General features: G+C 42.1%; 1 protein-coding gene across 8 annotated transcripts in view; it reads left to right on the forward strand.

Annotated features, from left to right (window-relative positions):
• Positions 1-22332, forward strand: part of Mrtfb (myocardin related transcription factor B) — a 172178-nt gene that overhangs the window by 48348 nt on the left and 101498 nt on the right. For 4 of the 8 annotated variants that reach the window (XM_075942067.1, XM_075942064.1, XM_075942065.1 and 1 more), the window contains 2 exons: positions 3526-3742; positions 9725-9787. In XM_075942067.1, the coding sequence (XP_075798182.1) occupies positions 3589-3742; positions 9725-9787 (217 nt within the window). In that variant the 5' untranslated portion in view covers positions 3526-3588. The remainder of the gene's footprint in view (positions 1-3525; positions 3743-9724; positions 9788-22332) is intronic. The other 4 variants (XM_075942070.1, XM_075942069.1, XM_075942066.1 and 1 more) reach the window with 3 other exon arrangements.

A 22332-nucleotide genomic window follows, 5' to 3' on the forward strand; every position in this document is an offset into this window, starting at 1 on the left:
CATTGTCAACCTCTCTTTTGATTAAAGCATTTAGCCCCTTAAATCATAATATAATTGTTAGAATATTGGGTAAGGCCTACTGTTTTATTGTTTGTGTTTGCCTCATCTTTCTTCTCCTCATCCTCCCTGTCTTTTGGGAGTTCATTTGGGTGTTTTTAAGAATATCATTTAATTTCCCCTATCAATATTTCAGCTAATATTATTTATATTGTTGTGTACAGTTATTTTGGAATTCTGCCTTAACCTCCCAGTCAGTCTTTTTAAAGAATTTACTTACAATCTATAGAAATGTAAAACCGCTTATTGCATTTGCCTCCTTCATCCTTTACACTAAAATTGTCACATGGATTTCACCTGCAGACCCCATGCCAAGGTGCTGTAACTTTTGCACTGATCTTAATAGTGAAGGAATTAAGAAGGAAAACCAGTCTTAGTTCTCTACTTGCATATTTTCCACTTTGCTGCCTTCGCTCCTGAGATGTTTCTGCCTGCTGCGCCTTTTCTTTGTCCTGTATGAGTCCTCTGAGCGTCTCTACTGTGCCCGTCTGCTGGTGATGGGTTGCCATTGTTGTTACAGATATCTTCAGTGACTCTAGATTTTGGTCGATTCTTCTTAAGACTCTCAGGGGAAATACAACCTTGCCTCACTTGTTTGTGAAGCTCCATCTTCCATATGCTGGCTGGCCTGGCACATCTCAGTTTAGTTCTTATTGCCTGCACATGTAGTGCTTACGGGTCTCCCAAAGATCTGGGGTACAGTTTACCCTTTTTGAGGAACTGAATTGAAAGTCAAGGGATATGTCTGCACTGTACAAGCTTAATGACAAAGATGTAAAGATAACTTAGTAGAGAAGGTGATCTTTTCTACAAATGATGCTGTAGCAGTCGGATGTCCATAAGCCATCAATAGTGATTTATGTCTTGTGCATAAATAAAACTTTGCATCTTACATTTAGATATATGGTGTCTTTCTATGTCGTGTGAATTTTGAGGGTCCCACCACCCGGCTCCCAGATAAATCATACACAGAGTCTTATTCTTATGAATGCCTGGCCTTAGCTTTCTTTGTTTCTAGTCAGCTTCTTACGTTATCCCATTTACCTTTGCCTGTGAGTTTTTATCTTTCTCTATTTCTGTATACCTTCTTTTACTTCTTCCTCCGTGGCTTGCTGTGTAGCTGGGTGGCTGGCCCCTGACGTCCTCCTTCTCTCATTCTCCCAGATTACTCCATTTATTCTCTCTGCCTGCCAGCCCTTCCTATCCTTGCCCATGCCTCACTATTGGCCATTCAGCTCTTTCTTAGACCATCAGGTGTTTTAGACAGGCAAAGAATCACGGCTTCACAGAGTTAAAGAAATGTAGCATAAACAAAAACAACACACATAAAGATAATATTCCCCAACATTTCTAGGTCTAGAAGGAAACACAGGAGTTAAGTTCTGTGATCTAAGATTTATTAGCTACAGCAACAAAAGTATGACACATAAGAGAAAGGACATGTAAATTGGACCTTACCAGATCAAAAGTATCTAATTTTTATAAAACACCGATGACCACAAAAGTGGAACACTAACTCGAAGAGAACAGTGCCAGAAGCACATTTGCAAAGTGCTTGTGTCCGGAGTACACAAAGATCCAAGATTCAATTGTAAAAAAACACAACTGCATACCATTAAAACTGAGCAGATTTCATCAGATACTTAATCCAGGAACATAAAGGAATGGGGGATAAGTACATAAAAAAGATGTTCAACATCATTAGTCACCAGGGAAACAGTTTTAAAAGAGCTGGAGAGATGGCTCAGGGGTTAAGAACACTGGATGCTCTTCCAGAGGACCCAGGTTCATTTTCCAGAACCCACATGTGATGGAGGAAGGTCATTGGTTAAATTAAAAGAAACTGCTTGGCTCTCATTGGTTAGGAGATAGGTGGGAGGAGTAAACAGAACAAAACGCTGGGAGGAAGAGGAAGTGAGCTGAGACTCGACAGCTCTCCTCTCGGGAGCAGACACCTCAGAGAGAGACGCCATGCTACCTGCTCCAGGGAAGACGCACGCTATGAAGCTCCGACCCAGGATGGACTTAGGCTAGAATCTTCCCGGTAAGACCGGTGCTATACAGATGATAAGAAATGGGCTAGTCCAGGTGCGAGAGTTAGCCTAGAAGAGGCTAGATAGGAATGGGCCAAAGCAGTCTTTAAAAGAATACAGTGTCTGTGTAATTATTTCGGGGCATAAGCTAGCCAGGCAGGTGGCTGGGGTGTTGGGGACGCAGCCCCGCTGCCCATATTACAACACACATGGCAGCCCATAACTGTCTGTAATTCCATTTCCAGAGGATCTGACACCCTTACACAGACATACATGCAGTCAAAACACCAACTGCACATAAAATAAAAATAAATAAATCTTTAAAAATAAAGTACCATGAAAACCTTATGCCCTCTAAAATGTCGAAAATGAAAATAATCTTCTAAAGGATTGGCAAGAATAATGGACCAACTGGGATATGGTACCCTATTACTAGGGGTGGAAGGCCCTTTTTCAGTTTCTTAAAAATCTATATATACTGCTGCCATGTGGTCTGCTCACCCCACTAGTATATGGGAGAGAAGTGGAAGCGTGTATCCAGATTCATGTGTAGGAGAATTTTTGTGATGTAGTAGTCAGGACTGCAACCCACTCAGCTGCAGGGAGCTGACAGGCTGTGCAGAGAGTGCTGCTGTCTAAGCAGACCACAGTTGCAGCAGGTAGGTTGCCACTGCATAGCATGGATGGACTGCCATCTCCTGACTACTGATTCAGCACCTAACTAGTATCACATGCTTGAGGTTCTCATTGTGTTTTGATTATGTCACTACCAGCTTCTCAGTAGTCTGCACAGTCCAAGTTATGCTGTGGTAACAAACAGAACCATGTCTCCATGACCTAAAGTAAAACTTCTTTCCCTTATGAACTGTGTTTTCCTTGTTCCGTGTTTGTTCATTCTGAGACCCAGGCTGATGGAGGAGTTTGTGACTGTTGACTAATTCAGAGCCACCCAGAATAAAGGCATCGAGATGGACTTTCAAGCCAGCCTACTTCTTTATTTTAATCAGTATTTGTTGTTCTTTTCTTTCTTTCTTTCTTTTTTTTTTGTTTTTTTTTTTTTGAGACAGGGTTTCTCTGTAGCTTTGGTGGCTGTCCTGGAACTCGCTCTATAGCCCAGGCTTGCCTGAGTGCTGGGATAAAAAACGTGCACCACCACCACCCAGCCGTGTTGATCTTTAAATGACACCAGTAGGTAGATTTTTCTTTAATACTTGATACAAAAATGTATGTAAAATGTCTTTTAGCTTTTATTTACTGTATAATGCTTTTTAGCTAGGAACCCTACTCCTGTGAGTTGGACAAGGAACCTGAGATGCAAAGAGGGTGAGTTGGTAATAGACAGACAGCAATAGAACTGGTGGGACCTAGGAGCCTGTCTTTTGTGTAAGCTGAAGAAAACTTAAGCCATTTAATTTACACTTTGTAAAAATGTCAGTTTCTTCAACAGGCCACGTAGAAGAGGTGTCTCATATTCCCTGTCATCAGTGGCTGGAGCACAATGGATCACACAGGGGCCATAGACACAGAGGAAGAGCTGGGACCTCTAGCCCACCTTGCACCAAGTCCTCAAAGTGAGGCTGTGGCTCACGAATTCCAGGAACTCTCTCTACAGTCCAGTCAGCATCTGCCCCCTCTGAATGAACGGAAGAACGGTGAGTGTTTCAGCTGCAGGTGGGACTTTGATCTAGAGGTCACCCTCTTTGTGGGGCTAGTTAATTCCAGTTGTGAATGATGCGTTATCATTTGCATTTGGCAGTCCCCACAGGGGACACTTTCCCAGAGGTACAGCATTTCACTTGCCATCTGCCTCTTTGTTGTGTCACCAGTGACTGCCGTTGGTAGCAGTGCTGCCTTTAGAAGTCAGCCTTAGATTAGCCCGTTGGACGGGGAAGACCACTTCTGGAAAGGCATTGTGCATTTGCTGATGCCAAAGAAGTGGGTAATGGCCAGGATCTCCTCCTCCCTTTTGCCATGCCCGGTGTATTAGAACTTAATTTCAGAGGTGGTAAGATTTAGCCATCTCAGTGAAAGCAAGGACTTCTTGAGTGGTTTTATACTAATGGGCACAAGACAAGCTAGGTTCTATTTGGAGCTCGTTCATTTTGTCTACAGAGTGAACATTTTCTAACCAGTTCTTACCAATATGGCAAATTCTTAGGACAGAGGCAGCCTGGTGTCTCCAGAAAATGATAGTTATTAGTAAAGATAGACTAGATACTCTTAGTTCTAGTATACTGTGATACACTTTAAATATAAACACAGTTGATGTTCGAAGAACATGCTGATCATAGCAAGGCAGAACCCAGAGCTCTACGTGAGTTTACCCTGCTGTCAGAGTTCTCATGTGTTCACCTTTACAAATACATGTTTTAGACTACAATTTTAAAAGTAAGAAGAAATAAAATGATTTTCCTGTGGAATGCTTCCTATCACCGGTAGGTTTCTAGGGCCTGAATACAGGCTTGGTGAGCTTGCTGTGCCTTCTCACTGTTAGGTTCTGCCCTTGGCCATCTTAACTTAGGCAACACATAGACTTGGTTCAGAAAGAGCCCTGATGATGCTTTTTAGACATTCTGTCACCGAGATATTGTGAGAGAGGGCCTGCTTTTGGTCCTGGCCACCTGGCTAGCTTACACCTGAAATAATCACATGGAAACTGTATTCATTTAAACACTGTCTGGCCCATTAGTTCTAGCCTCTTATTGGCTAACTCTCACATCTTGATTCAACCCATTTCTAATAAACTGTATGTCACCATGAGGTCATGGCTTACCGGGAAAGATTCAGCATGTCTGACCTCGCAGCTCCATGGTGGCTCCCTGTCTGCCCTTCTTCCCAGCATTCAGTTCTGTCTATTCTGCCTATCTAAGTGCTGCCCTATCAAAAGGCCAAGGCAGTTTCTTTATTCAACCAATGAAAGCAACACATAGACAGAAGAACCTTCTACACCACCAAGAGCCTGACTTTACTGTGGACAGTCACTGAGACAAATCTATTTACTCAGAAATGACTAAATAAATGAGGTTACATGATACCCTAGCCAGTTTCATGTCCCAGGGATTTGAGTTGTATTTGGTGTAAAATCACAAGCTGGCCATGTGTAACAGAGGAGGGAATGCACAGAAAGCGGGTGCACCACAGTCATATAGTTCATTCTCTCACAGATGCTCATGTAGATGTCTGAGTGTAAGGTACACATATAGAATAGGCTCCCCTTAGACACTCAGAGTTTGTTATTTTGGAACCCAGTACCTTATCCAGGCTGGGCAAGCACTCTACCACTGAAGTACACTCCCTTCCTGTGTATGACATTAGGGTGGTAGATGAAAGGGTAAAATGTTTAATTTACTAAGACTGCTCTATTTTATGAAATAATGCAATCATTTGTCTTGCTCTTCCTGCTTTCATGGTTACTGAAGCCATCCTACCCAGACTCTGTGTGACTCTGTGATTAGTGTTGTCAGCTCACATTCGTCTGTTGAGCTGTCATTTCCAGGCTGCACCTTCATTTCTGTCACTCTAAATTCCAGCAGCCTTTAAAATCCACGTGTGATCCAACACTGGAATTCTGTGCTGAATCGTAAACACCACTCATGAAATAGTAGGGCTGGTTTTTTCCTGTTGTCTCATATCCGTGCTGTTTGTGACATGATCATTTATGTCTGATTTGTCATCATATGTAGTCTTGTGCAGACCAGAACTTCTGTTTTAGAATAAATCCACTTTGTGTTCTATTTTCAAGCCAAATGCATCTTGTTTAGCTGTTCTGAGAACACAGGAAGAGTATGTTGGCTCCAGTCTGCCCTTTGCCTGCCTGGTTGTTTCCCCAGAATCAACAATTTTTACTAGTGTCCTTTCTGAGACAGAAATATTTGACTGTTTTTAAAAGTAGTTCTAAAACACGTTTTTGTAACAACAGTGTAGTACTTTAAGGTTATAGCTTGGGAATAAGTAATGTATTGATTTTTTTGATTATCACTATAGGGCTTCTATAAACTTAAAATTAATTTTGAATGACATAGGTTTTTCAGCCAGTGTGTTTTCCCCAAGAGTAATTTCTGTTCAGTGTTAAGCCATGAAGACCATCATCTCACAGTGAGGTACTGTCTAAGGATTCAAACAGAGCTAGCTCCCTTTTCTAAGGGATGACTACAGGAAGTTTGAAACGTTGCCGTATATTCCAGGCTCATAGCATCTGCCTGCTTTACACACACATTTCAGGTGTGAAAGTGCTCTTTGTGCACATGCAATAGAAATGCAGGTTTCTAGGGAGTTAAGGTTCAAGGGATAAAATCCTGAATCAGAAGGAGGAAGTTGGAGTGGTGTATGGTGACTGTGATTTTAATGATGCATGTTCTTCCTGAACAGTTCTAGGAGAACAATCTAAGCACCCTCACTACAAAGACAATGGGATAAGGCTTTATTTAACTATCCCATAGAGTGTGCATATTTCAAAGCACCATTACACATGCATATTATAAATATGTGACATTTTGTCCAATTAAAACAAAAATAAAAAGAAATCTTGGTTTTGAGCAACACACGTGTATGTGTGTATATATGTATATGTGTATACATATATATATGCAATAAAGATAGATGCTAGACCCTAACTTGCTTTCTTTGATATTTTCATGTATGTTGTTCATATTTTTAGCTTTTTGTACTCTTGTGTTTAAATCATGTCAGAATGAAGGTACTGGTCTCAAAGCCTCTTGCTGAATATTCTGTGACCACTATAAAAATATCATATGCATATGTCCCTGCTTGTGTGTTTTGTTGTTTTTCCTAAGTCTTTAACTTTTCTCACTGATGCTGCATTCATTTCTGTTGGGAAAATTATATAGGTAGTAAGTCTGATTTGTGGTTAGGAGGATTATGTCGTCATAGCCTATAATTCAGCTCTGTGAGCAGATAGGTTCACATTTAGGTAGTAATTCCAGTATCTTCCCTCCTATATTTTTTTAGAAATATTTTTGTCATTCGCTTAGTTGAGTGGCAGAATGTTTCCACTGTGGAGTAAATATGGAAGATATTCAACACAAATACACTATATTCTTTTCTTTATGTCTGAATGTTGCTAAAATTATAGCTAGGAACATCTCAGTATGGCAATCATTGAGGTAGTTATCTTTCCGGATGGACTCTAACGGAAAGTAGATACCTAGGCACACATAAGCTGTGTTTCTTTATGAAAAGAGTCCATCCACAGAAACCCCAAGCTTCATCTGTCATACTACACACCAGTTATTTCTGTATTTATGTTGACCTTTAGTGTTCAATAGGAAAAGCTCAGGTGGAAGATAGTGTAGGTGGACATTCTTTGGGGGATTTGACATTCCCCAAAAGAGCTGCAGCCCTTTCCTGCATCCACACTCAAGGAGAGCTTTGATCTGGGGGATGCTCTGTCTTGAGAGCAGAGGTATCAGACATTGCCAGTATTTCTGCAGAGCAGCCCATGTAGCCGCTGTGATAAAGAGCTACACGCTGTCCGGAGCATCTTGGATGTGTTGGTGTGAGACTCGCCCTTCACACAGCGTCAGGCTCACCTTCAGTAACCCAGTAGCAGTGAGGTCAGTGCCTGCTGCCTGCTTTTCCTGAAAAGCTTTTGACTGTGGCCTACCACCTCTGACCCAACCAACTTTATCTGAAGCATTTACTGTGAAATAGCATGTGTAGGAGCCTGGTAAGGTGACATTCCATTTTCCGACATTGAGAATCATAGTTAGGAACTTGAGCTTACAGCTTCATCTGAAATTTTTTTTCTAGATTTTTTTTCCCTTCCGTTAAATTTGTACATTGAAAAACTTAGACCTTCTTGTTCACTAATGACCTCTTACTAGAGAGAAAATGATATATTCAAAAGTTGGTGGCACACAAGGAAACACAGAGCTGTTGGCTTTGGACTCTGCACGGGGCTTTATCTAGCCACACACAGATGGAACTTTCCAGACTGTGGCATTGAGCCAAGGGCAGCCACTTGCCTTGCACCTTAGTGAATAGTGGCTTCTGTTCACAGCTGCTCTGTTGTTTGCAGTTTATCTGAGAGCATTTCCCGCCCTCATTAGCTGTTGGTCCAGGTGTTTGGAAAGGTGCGAAGGTAATAAACATTGTTCACGAGTAAACTCTGCTCCTCAGACTGCACATGAGCTGGTACAGTGGGATGGAGATGTGAGGAGACAGGCGGCTCTGTCTCTAGAGTACAGAGAGGAGATGAGCAGGTGCTAACCAGCAAAGCTGAGGCTCTTGCTGGCCCTTTATACTGGAGAGGACAGCAGTGGATCATTTTCTGTAAGACTCTCCTCGGTTGCTTCCCTGTTGACATTTAGAATTCAAAGTGCTTACTGTGTCTCTTTGGGCATCGCTAAACAGTTTGATGAATTTTGATTATTTATTTTTCTTCAGGAGTCAGACTAAGAAAATAAGTGTATATTTCTAATATTCCTTAGTCAAGTTTTTAATTTTTTCCAGTCAGCCTTAGGACTTAGACTAGACACTATTATAAAATCCAGAAACAGATTCTAGAGTGACAGCTGCAAATGAAATTCTGCAGTGGTTATGGCAGGTGATGGTGCTTTGTGTATTGTGTTTCCTGACTCTGTCAGAAGAAAAAAAGCCTGTAAGCTCTTAAGGTGAGATTCCACTCCCTTTCATAATGGCCTCCAGTCGCTATTGAATAATTGTTTTGTTTCACAATGTCGGTAGACACCTATAACCTGTCTGCCCTTTTTTTTTCTCCTCTGGTTTCTTCTTGAGACAGTGTTGGTCAAGATCTGGTTTGCTTCAGTGTGTTGCTGCAGTGGTACATGCCTGTGGGAGGGAGCAGGAGATGGACTTTTCCCACACCTCTGACCTCGGCTTGAATCTTACCTGCTGCAGCAGCTAGGCCAGAATGCTCGTAGTGCTCATCCGTGTGTGTTTTAGGGTTCCTGGGGCCCACAGTTTCACAGGACCACAGACCCACTTATAGCACCCTGACACCTCATTCGGAGTCATTTATCTTGGCTTTTAAATGATGACTCTTATTGAAATGAGTATTAACAAGGTAATTTAGAAAATAATAGTAATTAGCAGTTTGGTTTAAACTGTCATTGGAAATCATATCATTATAACATGTAGAAATGCCTAACCTGAACACTTTTAAAGGTTTTTCTAGGTACTAGATTCAAGAAATATATTTTTTACATAAATTGAGATGATTTTCTTAAAATTAGAATCTACTATATGTTTTATTAGACATTGGACTGATGAATAATGAACCATTTTGTGAAAGAGGAGTTGCTGTCCCTCAGAGAGCCTCAAGGAAGGGAAAAGAGACATCAGAAACCTGGACTCATGTGACACATGCACACATGTGAAGACACTGTTAAGTGGAGGGGAGGATAGTGGGAAACATAGCCCATGAGTACTTTTATTCGTATCAGTTAGCTCATACTTTAAGATAGCGGTATCATGGCACTATTGTAACAGAAAGCAACGTGATGAGTGAGAACAGCAAATGGATTAGAATTTTCTCTTAGGTTGGTAATTGATGATCATTTAAACTAACAAGCAGTCACACCCAGTGTTTTCTAACTCCTTTAACCATGCTCTTGGCTCTCCTGCCTCACTGCTGCCCTCACTGTTATTAACAGGAAGTATAGTCTTTGGGGAGTCAGGACTCCAGCTTCCTCTGCCAGCTCAGTCTGTGAGCACGGGTAAGTCCGAGAAGCATGTCACAGTGTCCCCATCGCAGTGTTTGTCTGCAGCTTCAGCCACACGCTCCCCTCTTGCTGCCCTTTCTCATCACATCATGCACTCCTCTGTGTCATTTTACTTTTGTCTTGCGTTCTTCATTAAGTAGCAGAACCATAAATATGCTTCCATCTCAGCCAGTTGATGAATTTTCCATAGATCCAGAGTAGTCATGTATCACGTTATGAAACATGTATATGAGCTCTCTGTTAGTCAGATGCTCCTCATTGCCAAAAGGAAAGAGAAATTGACTTGATGGATGCTATTTTTAAAATAACATGTCTACTTTAGATCATGCAGTGGCTTTCAGAGGTTGGCCGAGTATGTGTTATGTGTTAATGGTGGCACCAGTCTGTCAGTTTAAAAGGCACCATTTCACCTGTTTTTAAAGCCCAAATGATCGATGTTCCTTTCTTGTCGTGTATGTTACTGTTTTCATTGGGAGTGATAATATTCTTTATTCACCATCTTAGAATGTTGGTGTGTGATAATAAGGAAAGGGGGGTTTCACAGACTACCTTTAGAGCCTGGCAGTGTTTGGATGGTTGCCGTGCTGTCAATTGGAATAGTCACTATCATCTTGACAGGGCAATTAAGATACTGATTGGGCTGCCAGCTAGCCAGCTTCTCCCAAGGTGTTGAAAATTGATACTCCAATGATAGAAATAAAGATACTTTTAATTTTTTTCATTTATTTGTGTGTAATATGGATTCTGAGGATTGAACTCAGGTCATCAGGCTTGGCAGTAAGTGCCTTGACCAACTGAACCATCTTGCTGGCTACCAAAATATTTTTAAAAATATCATTAGCAAACATTTATTGAGATGACAATTGTGTGCCTTGCTCTAAAATAATTTTTAAATTCCCAGCTTCTAGTACAAGGTCAGCAATTCAGAGTGCAGTGTAGTCCTGTGAAAGAAAATGTTGGACACGTAGGCCTCTAAAAGCAATTCCCCTGAAGACATACAGACAAGCAGTGTAGAGATGATTCTCGAAGAACACACGGCACATTGTGAGTAGTCGTGCTCACATTACATGCTTGATGAGCAGGAACAGCACACAGGGTGGTTAAAAACGCCAACAGGGGCTAGCTGCTAGCTGGACAGTTACTAGCCATGCACTTTCCTCCCTCTGCCTGCTTCCCACCTACAGATTGGGGTCACACCTGTACCTCCCTGTAGGATTGCTTTGACAGGAAACTAGGTGACTCTCTATAGGGTTTAAAACAGTGTTGAATTAGGGTAGATGCTTAGAGAATCTGCTCTCTTTGTTCATGAGATATAGATTTCCCCCAGTGATAGTTTATAACTTGATGGGTTTTTTTTTATTTTGTTTTCAATAGTTCCAGTAACTTTTGCTTCCTGTTTCCACAATTATTTCTTTTTAAAGAAAATATAATGGCACACAGCTTCATCCCTCTATGCATACACCTTTACAACACTGTTGAGCTTTGAGAAGGCAAAAGCAGTGGGCACAGGTTTCCCATGAAGTTGTCTCTCGTGGGTCCTGCCAGTTCCCACAGTCCTAGCATTCCCTGGGCATCAGTCAGTGTCTGCAAGGAAGGACTTTGAGATTGTAAAGCATGTGAAAAGACAAACAGGCTAACCCTCAGGCTCTCTAGGGACCCTGCCCTCCAGAAAAGACTCCAAGCTGATATTTTCACAGGCTACTTGTAGGAGTTCCATTAGGGCGGGTCCAGTCAGCAGACTCCTGACCAGAGCCTCCATCACCCGGGCTGCTGTGCAGCTGCTCTTTCCTGTCTTCTTGTTCTGCGGAGGCAGCGTCAATAGATGTGGCTGCTGGGATGCTGAAGTCTGTGATATGAACAACCATTGCTGGGCAGAAGACGTTCAGTATAATAAATAAATTGGCTGTTTGTGATGTTTAAGCGGGTTTCTTGTTTTAGGTCATCATCTAAACTTTTTTACTTTAGTTACAAGAAACGTCTGGAATAATCACATCTCTGATTTTTTTTTTGTTGTTGTGACTTGATCATTTAAGAAAGAAATTAGATTAGATCAAGAAATGACCTGATAAAAAATAAACGTGGATATTAAGAACATGTTTATGTTGTTCTTGTTTCCCAGTGATCTTTAAAATACACAAAAGCAGAGACACTTGCAGTTACTTAGGAAGTTGTTCTGAAAGATCTTTCAGTGACAACACCTATTTTGCCTGATGCTGTTTATTCTCTGAAGGGGCTGTAAACTGTTTTTATTTGGGTCCTTTCTTTTACTTTATTGTGTGCTATCATACTTTTCCTTTTTAAAATATATATGTGAAGGGCAAGACCCAAGGAATTTGAAGGCTGGATTACTTAAGGAAATAGATAATTATGACTGATTGGGTTTATGCTTAGCTTTAAATGCTGAAAGTCCTAAGGCTATCCCACAGGAAGTCTGAGTGGCATGTCTACAGTTCCAGAGGTGGACATATTCCGCACTGGAGAGTTGGTTTATTGGGGTTGGGAAGTTTTGTTCTTAGAGCTTTTTAATGAGGTCTCCTGTTTCTTTTCAATGAGTTAGCTCTTAGATGAATCCATAGAACTGACTGTTAAGAGCCCTTCCCAAAGCTAGGTGGTGGTGGCACATGAATTTAATCCCAGCACTCGAGAAGCAAAGGCAAGTAGATCTCTGTGCGTTCAAGGCCAGCCTGGTCTGCAGAGTGAGTTCCAGGACAGCCAAGGCTACACAGAGAGTCCTGTCTGGGGAAAAAAAGAAAACAAATAAACAAAAAACTAACCAAATAAACAAAACCCAAAAAACCAAAGCAGCAGCAAAAGAGTCCTTCACAACTGGAAATTTATGATTCCATATTCTTTTCTGTTGTCATGTGTTTTGAATGATGGGGTTTTTTTTGTTTGTTTGTTTGGGTGTTTTTTTTGAATGATGTTTTTAAAGGGCTTGAGCAAATAGGCCATGTATGTTCTCAGTCAAGCCCCTTCAGCTTGGCAGTAGGAATAATACAGATTTTATCATATTCTGTTGGGAATCCAGTATACTTTAGATGTCTCTAGTTTTGGGGCTAGAGGGGTAAAAGGAAGGAAACTGAAGTGAAGTAATAAATAGGGCATAAGTAGTTATTGAATATCCTGGATTGTATCAAATTGTGTGACTCCTGATCAGTGTGTAAAATTATAAAAGATGAAAAATATATGTGGACATAGTTCTTTTCTCAAGCCAGGATTAACAATGATGTTTAACTAGATATAATCTTAATACCACCTCTTTGTCTCTGTCTCCCCCAATGACCCCATGTGTATGTGTGCTAGCCTCCATTTTTTCAAAGAACTGGAATGTATTGGTGAATTAGCGAATTCTCTACTTGTGTAACTGCTTTCTTGTTTGTCATGGACACAGAGCACCTATGTGATTACACAAACACAATATGGACTCATTAGTTCCTTGTCTGTTGCTGTGATAAATACCCTAACCAAAAGCGGTTCTTTGAGCTTATGGTTCTAGTGGGAGAGTCCATAATGTCTGGGGAAGCGTGGCAGCAGGTTGCTGTAGCAGGCTGAAACCACATCCAACCACAAACATGGTGGGTAGAGAACCCACTGCAAGTGCAGTGAGGCTGTGAACTCTGGAAGCCCACCCCCAGTGACGTACTTCCTCCATCAGGGGCCATACTCCTGGAACCCACCCATGTAGCACCACTAACCAGGGACCATGTGTTCTTCCTGTGAGGGATATTTCCCATTCAGACCACCCACACTGGTACCTTCAAAGTACAGAAAATTTTCTTGGCTATACAGAGGTCAAGGTAAGGTATAAACTATTGAAATCAAGTTCAGACTAAACTACTGACATTTAAATAATTTAGGAATTGTGACTTAAGGCCAAGAAGTTTTAGAAAGTGTCTTGATTTTTATTTTCTTCAACTATGGCACTAACATTCCCTAAAGTATGCTTTCTAATGGGAATGTATACATTTTACAAGCAACTGTGGTTATTTCATATAACCTTGAGGGTAGATGTTGTGTTTATGTCAGGTCCCACTTAGGAAGCATTGTCTGTAGTCACTAATGACTTTGTATTCACTTTTTCCACCATGCATTCAGAGATTCTAAACTGCCTATTATCTGTGTCTTTCCCATTTCTCTGCACTTTGTTTGCTCTTTGGTTTTGTTTGGTTTTGGTTTTGTAGCAGGGTCTCTCACTGAAGCCGAAGTTGATTAATTCACCTAGACTAACTGGCTAGTGAGCTCCAGGGATCCATCCTCCTGTGTTGAACACCCCTGGAGATGGAGCTATGGACATTTGCTGTCATGTCTGGCTCCTGTGTGTGCTGAGGATCTGCACTCAGTCCTCATGCTTGCTTAGTGAGAACTTTACATAGAACTGAGCCGCCCCCGACCCTTTTGTTTTGATACAAGGTCTCACTATGCAGCCCTGTTGGCCTGAGCAGTTCTCAGTGTCTCTGCATCGTAAGAGCTGGGGTTGTGGGTGTGCATCACCATGTCTGGGTTCTTCAGGATAATCTTTGTCTTGTAAGAGAGTATGTTCATTCATTATTCTCAACTTGACACAAACTGGGGGGAAGGAATCTCAGTTAGGAATTGCCTCCATCACATTGGTCAGTGGGCAAGTCTGTGGGACATTTTCTTGATTTATGATTGATGTCAGGGGCCCAGCCTAATGTTGGGTTATGCCACCCATGGGCCAATGGTCCTGAGGGCTATAAGAAAACAATCCAAGAAAACAATGGGAGGCAAACCAGTAAGCACATAGTAAGCACATGGTCTCTGCTTCGGCTCCTGCCTACAGGTTCCTGCCTTGAGTTCTTGCTTTGACTTCTTTTCATGGTGGACTGTGAGCTGAAATGAACCCTTTATTCCCCAAGCTGCTTTTGGTCATGGTGTTTATGAAAGCAGTAGAAAGCAAACTAGGACAGTAATTATAATTAGGTCTCATTTATTTGTAGATTTATTTTTATTCAAGTGTATGTGTTTGTGTCTGTGTGTATGCATATATGTGGGGGGGGGCACCCATGGATGCAAGAAGACATCTGAATCTCCTGGAGCTGGAATTGCAGACAGTTATGAGCCACCTGGTATATGTTCTGGGAACAGAACTCCAGTCTTCTACAAGTGCACATAACCACTGAGCTCTCTCTGGACCCTTGAATCTCATTTGTAAGCACCTCCTCTTTAAAATTCCATCCGTTTTTATGAATTGTTCCTTTCGCATCATGACACCCCCTCATCCCAGGTAACAAGCCCCCTTCTAAAGTGTTTTCCTACAGTTGGCTTGACATGAGATCCTGACCATATGTATTCCTAGGTGGTTTCTTATAGACTGCACAGAACTGAATCTTTCTTACTTTCTTACTCCTATTTGATAATGTCTTTCAGTTGTCATGTTTAGATCACGAATATTATTCTTAAGTACTGTGCCTGAAGTTATAACAATAATAGTTATAATTACTCGGTAAAGGCTAACCCAATGCCCAGTAGTTATCTCATAGTTTCTATAGATGAGGAATTCAGTTGGGTCTGATATAATTGGTCACCTCTGCTCAGGGTCTCTCAGGAACCTGCAGCAGTGTCCTTGGGATTGAATTCATCAGTAGAGCAGCTGAGAAAGTTCCTCTTTTTAAGCTTTCCTGCAATCCTCAGCAGAGCCTCATTCCTTGAGTTCCTTGCTGGCTGTTGCCTGGAAGCCACCCTCACTTCTGCCACCAGGGTTCTCTAGAAGAACAGCTCGCGTTCTTGCTTCCTGTAGGTCTAGGAAGGCAGAGTTAATCCCTCAAAGTTGCCGTGGCCTGTTGATAAGTGAGCAAATTGATTGAGTAAGCAAAGCCATGAGTACTAGAGGGGGGGGGGGGGCTGGTTGGGGCTTTAGCTGCAGCTATGTTGGATGTGTTCTCTTGTGGATTTGTTTGTCCCTTTTTTCCTCTCTCTCAGTTCTTCTTTTCTGCCCTTTTACTGGTAATTTTAAAGATTATTTTGTTTTTACTTTTACCCTGTCTTGTTAGCACTACCTCTCCTCTCCCTACATGTTTAGTGACATTCGTAATTTAGGTAGAAAGTGATGTTAATACCACCTGGTAAAATAGTTCTTTCTCATGCCTCCTCAGCCTCTTACTGAGGCCAAGTAGAGCATATGTTTCTGCTATTGTAGCTTTATCCCAGCAAGTTCTGGTTTTCCTTCTTACATTCTCCATTTCCCCCAGCAGAACCAATATTTTACCCCCAGTGTTTTCATGTTGAATACTTAGTAAAGTCATAGCAGTTGTTAGTTCCTTCTCTGACATTCTGTGTCTTCTCTGTGGAATTGTCTCCTGTGGAGTGAGTTGTATTTCACTGTAGAAGTTGGGCTCGGCATGGTGGTGCACCTTGGAAGACAGAGGCAGGGGCAGGAGGATCTCTGAGTTTAAAGCCAGTCTGGAAATCTACACTACACAGCAAGTTTCAGGACAGCCCTTAAAAACAACATCAAAAGAAGTCATTGAAGGAGTTTTACTTCCCTGCTTCCTGGAAATGTTTCGTGGCTGTTACTGACTGTAACACTGGGAATGCTGCCAGGCTCAGTGTCTAGGGTTGAGTTTTTCTGTCTTCCTTTAAAAAAGCATGCACTTTTGACTTGGTGGACATTGACTGACCTTTAGGTCACCTCAAAACTTTTCTTAAATTTTGCCTGTGATGATCTAGGGGTACATTTTTGTTGGGGACAGTGCTTTAAGGATCTTGTTTGGTGTCTCTGCTGTTTGTTTGCCCTGTCATCTGTCCCAGGGAGACCATTCCATTCAGGCTGCTTGGAACATGTGTGCTATGGAGACACTTCAGCTGATCATTTCTTACCTAGTCCTGTGGGATTTTAGTTCATTACATAAAGCGCTATCCTCAGCAGAGTTGTCAGGGCACTGCCAGGCAGGTGTCTGGACTCTGTCAGCACAGTGTCCAAGGTACCTTACCCTCCAGAGCTCTGGGCCCTGACCCTCCAACCCTTGTTTCCCAGTGTGTGTGTGCAAAGGCCTCATGTGCATGCCAGGCTTCCTAGTTCTCATGACGGGAAATGAAGTCCAGTGTTTATCAATCTGTGGGGTCTGAAATTGGCATTTTAGCCCGAGGCCTGTGCCCTGTCCTCTGGGATGTGTGGGGCTGAACTTTCTCATAAGACTACAGCAACAGTGGCATCTGATCGCTTTTTATTGATACTTTGGGGCAGTGAGTGAGTAAAACCAAGTTGTTGGTGAAGAAATAAGGAGAGCACCTTCCGTGTCTCAGCTGGCAAGAGCAGCCTGCAGGTCCGTTATAACAACACTCCTGAGCCTCATTGGTCTGGAGCCAGTGCCAGCGTTGCTCACTTCTAGAAGTTCATTTTTCTTTGTTTTTAAGGATCAGGGAAGAAAGTTTTCTCAGGTTGGCAGAATCTATTCTTCATTAATAGAGAACTAATTACATACTGTTTTCTCCTTTAAAAAAGTCATTTTGCCTCAATATTTGAATTAGATCCAACTTGGCAGAAGAGTCAGCCCTTAAAGATAACCACTGGGTGTGCATCTCCTCTCACAGGTGGGTCAGATGGGGTTCTCCTGTCGGGACCGTCTAAATATTTCTAAGAGAAAACAAGTAATAAAATGATGGACGCACCATGAGTGCCCTCTCTCCCACCATCCTGCACCCTGCCCTGGGAGAAAGGCAGAAGCAAGCTGTGCTTGTCAGCGGGCAGCATGCATACCATCCTGTCTCCTCCTCCTCCTCCCTCTCATCCTTCTTCCTTTTCTTCTTTTTGTTCTTATGATCTTGAGATAGAATCTGACTAGTCTCTTTCATTGAATGTCGATGTTTGTACAAGTATATATTGTATATGAAACACATGCCCAGGACCTTCTGCCCTCCCTTTTTTCCCTTTTTGTATCCTTCTTGCCTCCCTTTAGTCCCCTTTGTTCCCTAAACAGTTCCACAAACAGTAGTCTATGTACCTCTGTAAAATCTAGAACCCATCAGTGAGAGAAAATAAGTAATACTTGACATTCTGAGACAGACTTAATTTGCTTAACATGTCATTGCTAGTCTCATCCATTTTCCTGGGAATGGCATTCTGTCATTCTATCAGTCTGTTAGTTTTGATCCTTGTGCTAGATTTCCCAAGTTCCAGGATGACAGGAATACTCCACCAGGCCCATCTCCTTTCTTTGCTATAGTATATATTCCTCATGTGTACATAATGCTATTTATTATCAGTGAAGAAAGACAACCTTAAATGCACTTGAGGAATACCAGGAATTTGGTAGGTTATTACTATATTCTGATGTTGGGGGATTCTACTTAGAGCTGATCAAGTTGACTCTTTACATTCATCATAGATTATCATTCTTTAATGTACAAAAGCATTAAGGAAAGATGCTCTTTTGTTACATACTTTGAACAGGTGATGGAAATAAAATAGGGTATCATTGTGATCACTTGGTCACACAGCTCACCCTGTCTCTGCATAATCCTAACACTGATCAGACTTTCCGCAGTCTGGCCCCCAAAGGCCGTGTCCCAGTTTATCATTGGGCTCACAGGGCTGTCACCACTCCCACATGTGCTGCTGTAACCCCAGCTCCCATAGAACCAGAGGAGCTGGAAGACAGCAGAGAGGAGTAGATAGCAGGCTGAGTGTACTAGGCATCTGTATCAAATTGCAGTAGAGATGGAGATGGACCACCTAGCATAGGTGAACACACCATCAAGGAGCTGGTGAGTCCAGGTGGTACTCAGTAGGTTCAGGAAACCTGCTGCTAATATATAAGCCAAGTAAGAGCACAATACAATTAGAATCAGCTCTTGATTGACACTTGGAACTGTCGAGTGGTCAGATATTTTTATCAAAGGAGTTAGAATATATATAGAATAATGTAGATTCATAATATAGAATTCTAATTTATTAACCCACATGCTATGTGTATCGGTTTGGTTTTGGTTTTGTTTGTAACTTGTTTGGAGGTAAGGTCTTACTCTGTAGCTTAGGCTAAGCTAGAACTAGATCTTCCCCCTTCCTCATCCTTCCAAGTGCTGGCACTCCAGATATGGCTGCCACTCTGAGCTGATAGTTTGTTTAAGTGAAGGGTTTCATTGGTGTGATGTGCTAATGCAGCATATTTTCAAAAAGAGGCTTCATCTCCATACTGTACCCTTTCAGAAACTACTGTTCCCTTGGCTCCTTTGTGAGGTGCAGAGTTACTTAGCACTTTGTTTTGGCTTGCTTAGTCACCGTGCTGCATGCAAAAACCACCCACATTTTTGTTCTCACTCCTTTTAGTGATACAGCCAATGGACATCTATAAACAAGCTGCTGTGTCAAAGTTTTCTGTGTGGTGCTGTGTTTTGCCAAATTTTCCTCTTTGCTACACAGCAGACCTAGATCCCACGAGCCCACAGCCAGAAACAGCCCTGGATTCTGCACACAGAGAGGCTTTGTCTCCCAAAGAGACAGAGCATTGACCTTGTGAGATAAGATGTAGCTGTTTACATGTGCCCCATAAACTGAGATGCAAGGAGGTTAAACAAGGCACAGAGTGGCTATTCAGAAATGTAGTTTTATAGATACTCAAAAACTGCCACCAAAGTTAACAAAGAAGGCCACAATGCAGAAAAGATTGGTTTTAGTCAAAGCTAAAGTTGTTTTACATAAAAACGTTGGGAAAGGAATGGAGGTAGCCGTATATAAAGCTAGAAGAGGCTTGGCGCTTTTACAGAGCAGAGCAGTTTTCCTTTGAACTCCTCCTGAAGATGGAAACCGTGTCCTGTCAGTCTCTCCACTTTGCCTTCAGGTTCAGTTCAGCCAATAGGTATTGCAGATGCTGCCTTAGTTCACTTTTCAGTTGCCGTGGTAAAGCAATCATGACCAACAGAACTGACAGAAGAAAGAGTTTATTTGGGTTCATGGTTCTAGAAGGATAAGAGTCCTTGATGGTTGAGCAGAGGCATGGCAAACGGCAAGCATGCTAGCAGAATAGGAAGCTGAGAGTTCATACCCAGAACCAAGCATGAAGCAGAGAGAGCAAACTGAAGCAGAGTGGAGTCTTGAGCGCTCAAAGCCCTCCCTGAGTGACACACTTCCTCTAGTAGGGCCGCACTTCCTAAACCTCCCCAAACAGCACCAACAGCTGGGGACCAAGCGCTTAAATACCCGAGACCTTGGGGGACATTTCTTACTCAAAGTACTACAAATGCCATGCTGAATATTGATAGAAACATCCATGCGAACAAAAGCTCACTGCTGCCTGCAGTGCTGTCCTCTGATGCTATTTGTTTTCCCATCCTTACACCTTCCTCAGAATGCTATTACTGCTTGAGGAAAAGTGACTTCATAGCTCAGCACCATTGGAGCTCAGAGCCCAGAGCCATACACAGGTGGGTGTGTCTTTTCACTCTGGCCTAGTACTTTTAAAGGTTCTCCATGAAATGAATGAACAATTTTTAAGAATTCCTATAGTAAAAAAAATGTTTCAACAATCATTTGATTCTTTTTCATCTTTAAAGAAATAGCTGCATTTGTCTGTTTTTTGTGTGTGCGCGCATGCATGCGTGTGCATATACCATAGCTTCATGTAGGTCAAAGGGCAGTTTGTTGGGATTAGTTCTTACTTTCTACCATGTGGGTACTGGGGATTGAACTCAGATTCTCAGACTTGGTGGTAACAAACTATTTGACATTTAACAACTAAAATAAAAACCTGCTTTTACTAGTTTTATAAGTCAACTATCTTGTCTGTGGTGAAGTACACACGAGCTATTTTCACTAGTTTTATAGGTCAACTATCTTGTCTGTGGTGAAGTACACACGAGCTATTTTCACCTGTAGTTGCCCCAATAGAATAGGAGCTCTTTTACATTTTCTTTGTAACTCTTGGAGCCAAGGCAATTTATTAACCCCCAGAAGCATCTGTGTAAGTTGCAGGCATACCCCCGTACACCAGCACACATCTAGTAAGAACAGAAAGTTAACATGAATGTGATAGCAGTGTTGAGGTGTGTCCCATCGCCACTCTCCCCATGCCCCTCAGAAATGACCCTTTAGTTTTGTATTGTTCAGCCAGGACCTTGACAGCTATGGCTCCATGTGTTTAGCTGATAGACTTTAATTTCTCCTAACACAGTGCAGTCCTCCCTGTCCTTTGCAACTCGGTGTTTGTGGAGTAGCTGCAGTACTTTGGAGTAGTTGCAGAAAAAGGGCACCAGTTTTTCTTTGTCTGACTGGGTTGTTGTGGGAGGTTTGGATAGGAGTATGACTAGGGTGCTAAGTCCTCAGTGAGTCACATCAAGAGTGAGTGATAGGTTGACCAATTATTGGATGAGATTAAAGTACCCCTTATTCTCTGCAATGACATGAGTGTTCTGTGTCCCAGCCATCTTTCACCCATTGATTAATTGACAGTTTACACCTACTCTTATGAAGTTACTTGGAAAATCATTTCCAATTCTGACATTCCTTCTGGAATTCTGAGAGGTTCAAGCACTGAGGACTTTATAGGCTCTTTAGCCAGGAATGTAACCATTGTTTCCACATGTGTATGTGTATGTGTAGATGTGTGGGCATGCATGGGTTGAGGTCAGAAGACAACCTTTTGAAATTAGTTCTCTCTTTTCACCCTATCAGTTCCAGGTCGATGGACTTGGTGGCAAGTGCTTTTACTCAATGAGCATCATCATTTTTGTTGAAAATTTTGTTTCAATTTGAATAATAAAACTCCCTTTGTAACTGTATTCTTCTTTTGTGTACTTTTGACCTTTTCCTGTTCATCTTTGGATCACCATTTAAATGTTCACTGACCTAATTTTAGGGTTAGCTGTACCTCTGCAAATCTCTGGTTCCTTTAGTAGGGAATAGTATTTAGAAACTACAGAGAATGGTCATTTTCAGCTAAGTGTCATTGATTCAACTCTTTTGTTTTGTTTTGTTTTTTCAAAACAGGGTTTCTCTGTAGCTTTGGAGTCTGTTTTGACCTGGAACTCGCTCTGTATGCTAGGCTGGCCTTACGCTCACAGAGATCCGCCTGTCTCTGCCTCCTGAGTGCTGGGATTAAAGGTGTATGCACCACCACCGCCCAGTTGATTCCACTCTTTAACCTGTAAACTCTGTAACCACTCTTGTAGGTTACAGAGGACATTATTTAGAATTGTGTCTTCAGGCCTAGAATTGCCATTCAGGTATAAAGAGTGTTGTTAATTAATTAAATCTCTGGGGTCCCCCCGCCCGGCAGCAAATTCCGGCGGGTCCCGGCGGTGGCGGCGGTGGCGGTGGTGGCGGGTCAGACATATAAACACAGGAAATAGCTATATAAGAATTTATTAACAAGGAGAGAAAGAAATAAAGGGAAAGAGAGAGAGAGAGAGGAGAGAGAGAGAGAGAGAGAGAGAGAGAGAGAGAGAGAGAGAGAGAGAGAGAGAGAGAGAGAGAAGGGGGGGAGAGAGAGAGAGAGGAGAGAGAGAGAGGCAAAAGCCCCGTGTGAGAGGAAAAGCAGAAAGAGAGCGATGTCAGGGCGTGGTCAGGAGTTAAAAGGAGTGGGCGT

Source organism: Microtus pennsylvanicus, chromosome 11 (assembly GCF_037038515.1).
Source record: "Microtus pennsylvanicus isolate mMicPen1 chromosome 11, mMicPen1.hap1, whole genome shotgun sequence".
Classification (NCBI taxonomy): domain Eukaryota; kingdom Metazoa; phylum Chordata; class Mammalia; order Rodentia; family Cricetidae; genus Microtus; species Microtus pennsylvanicus.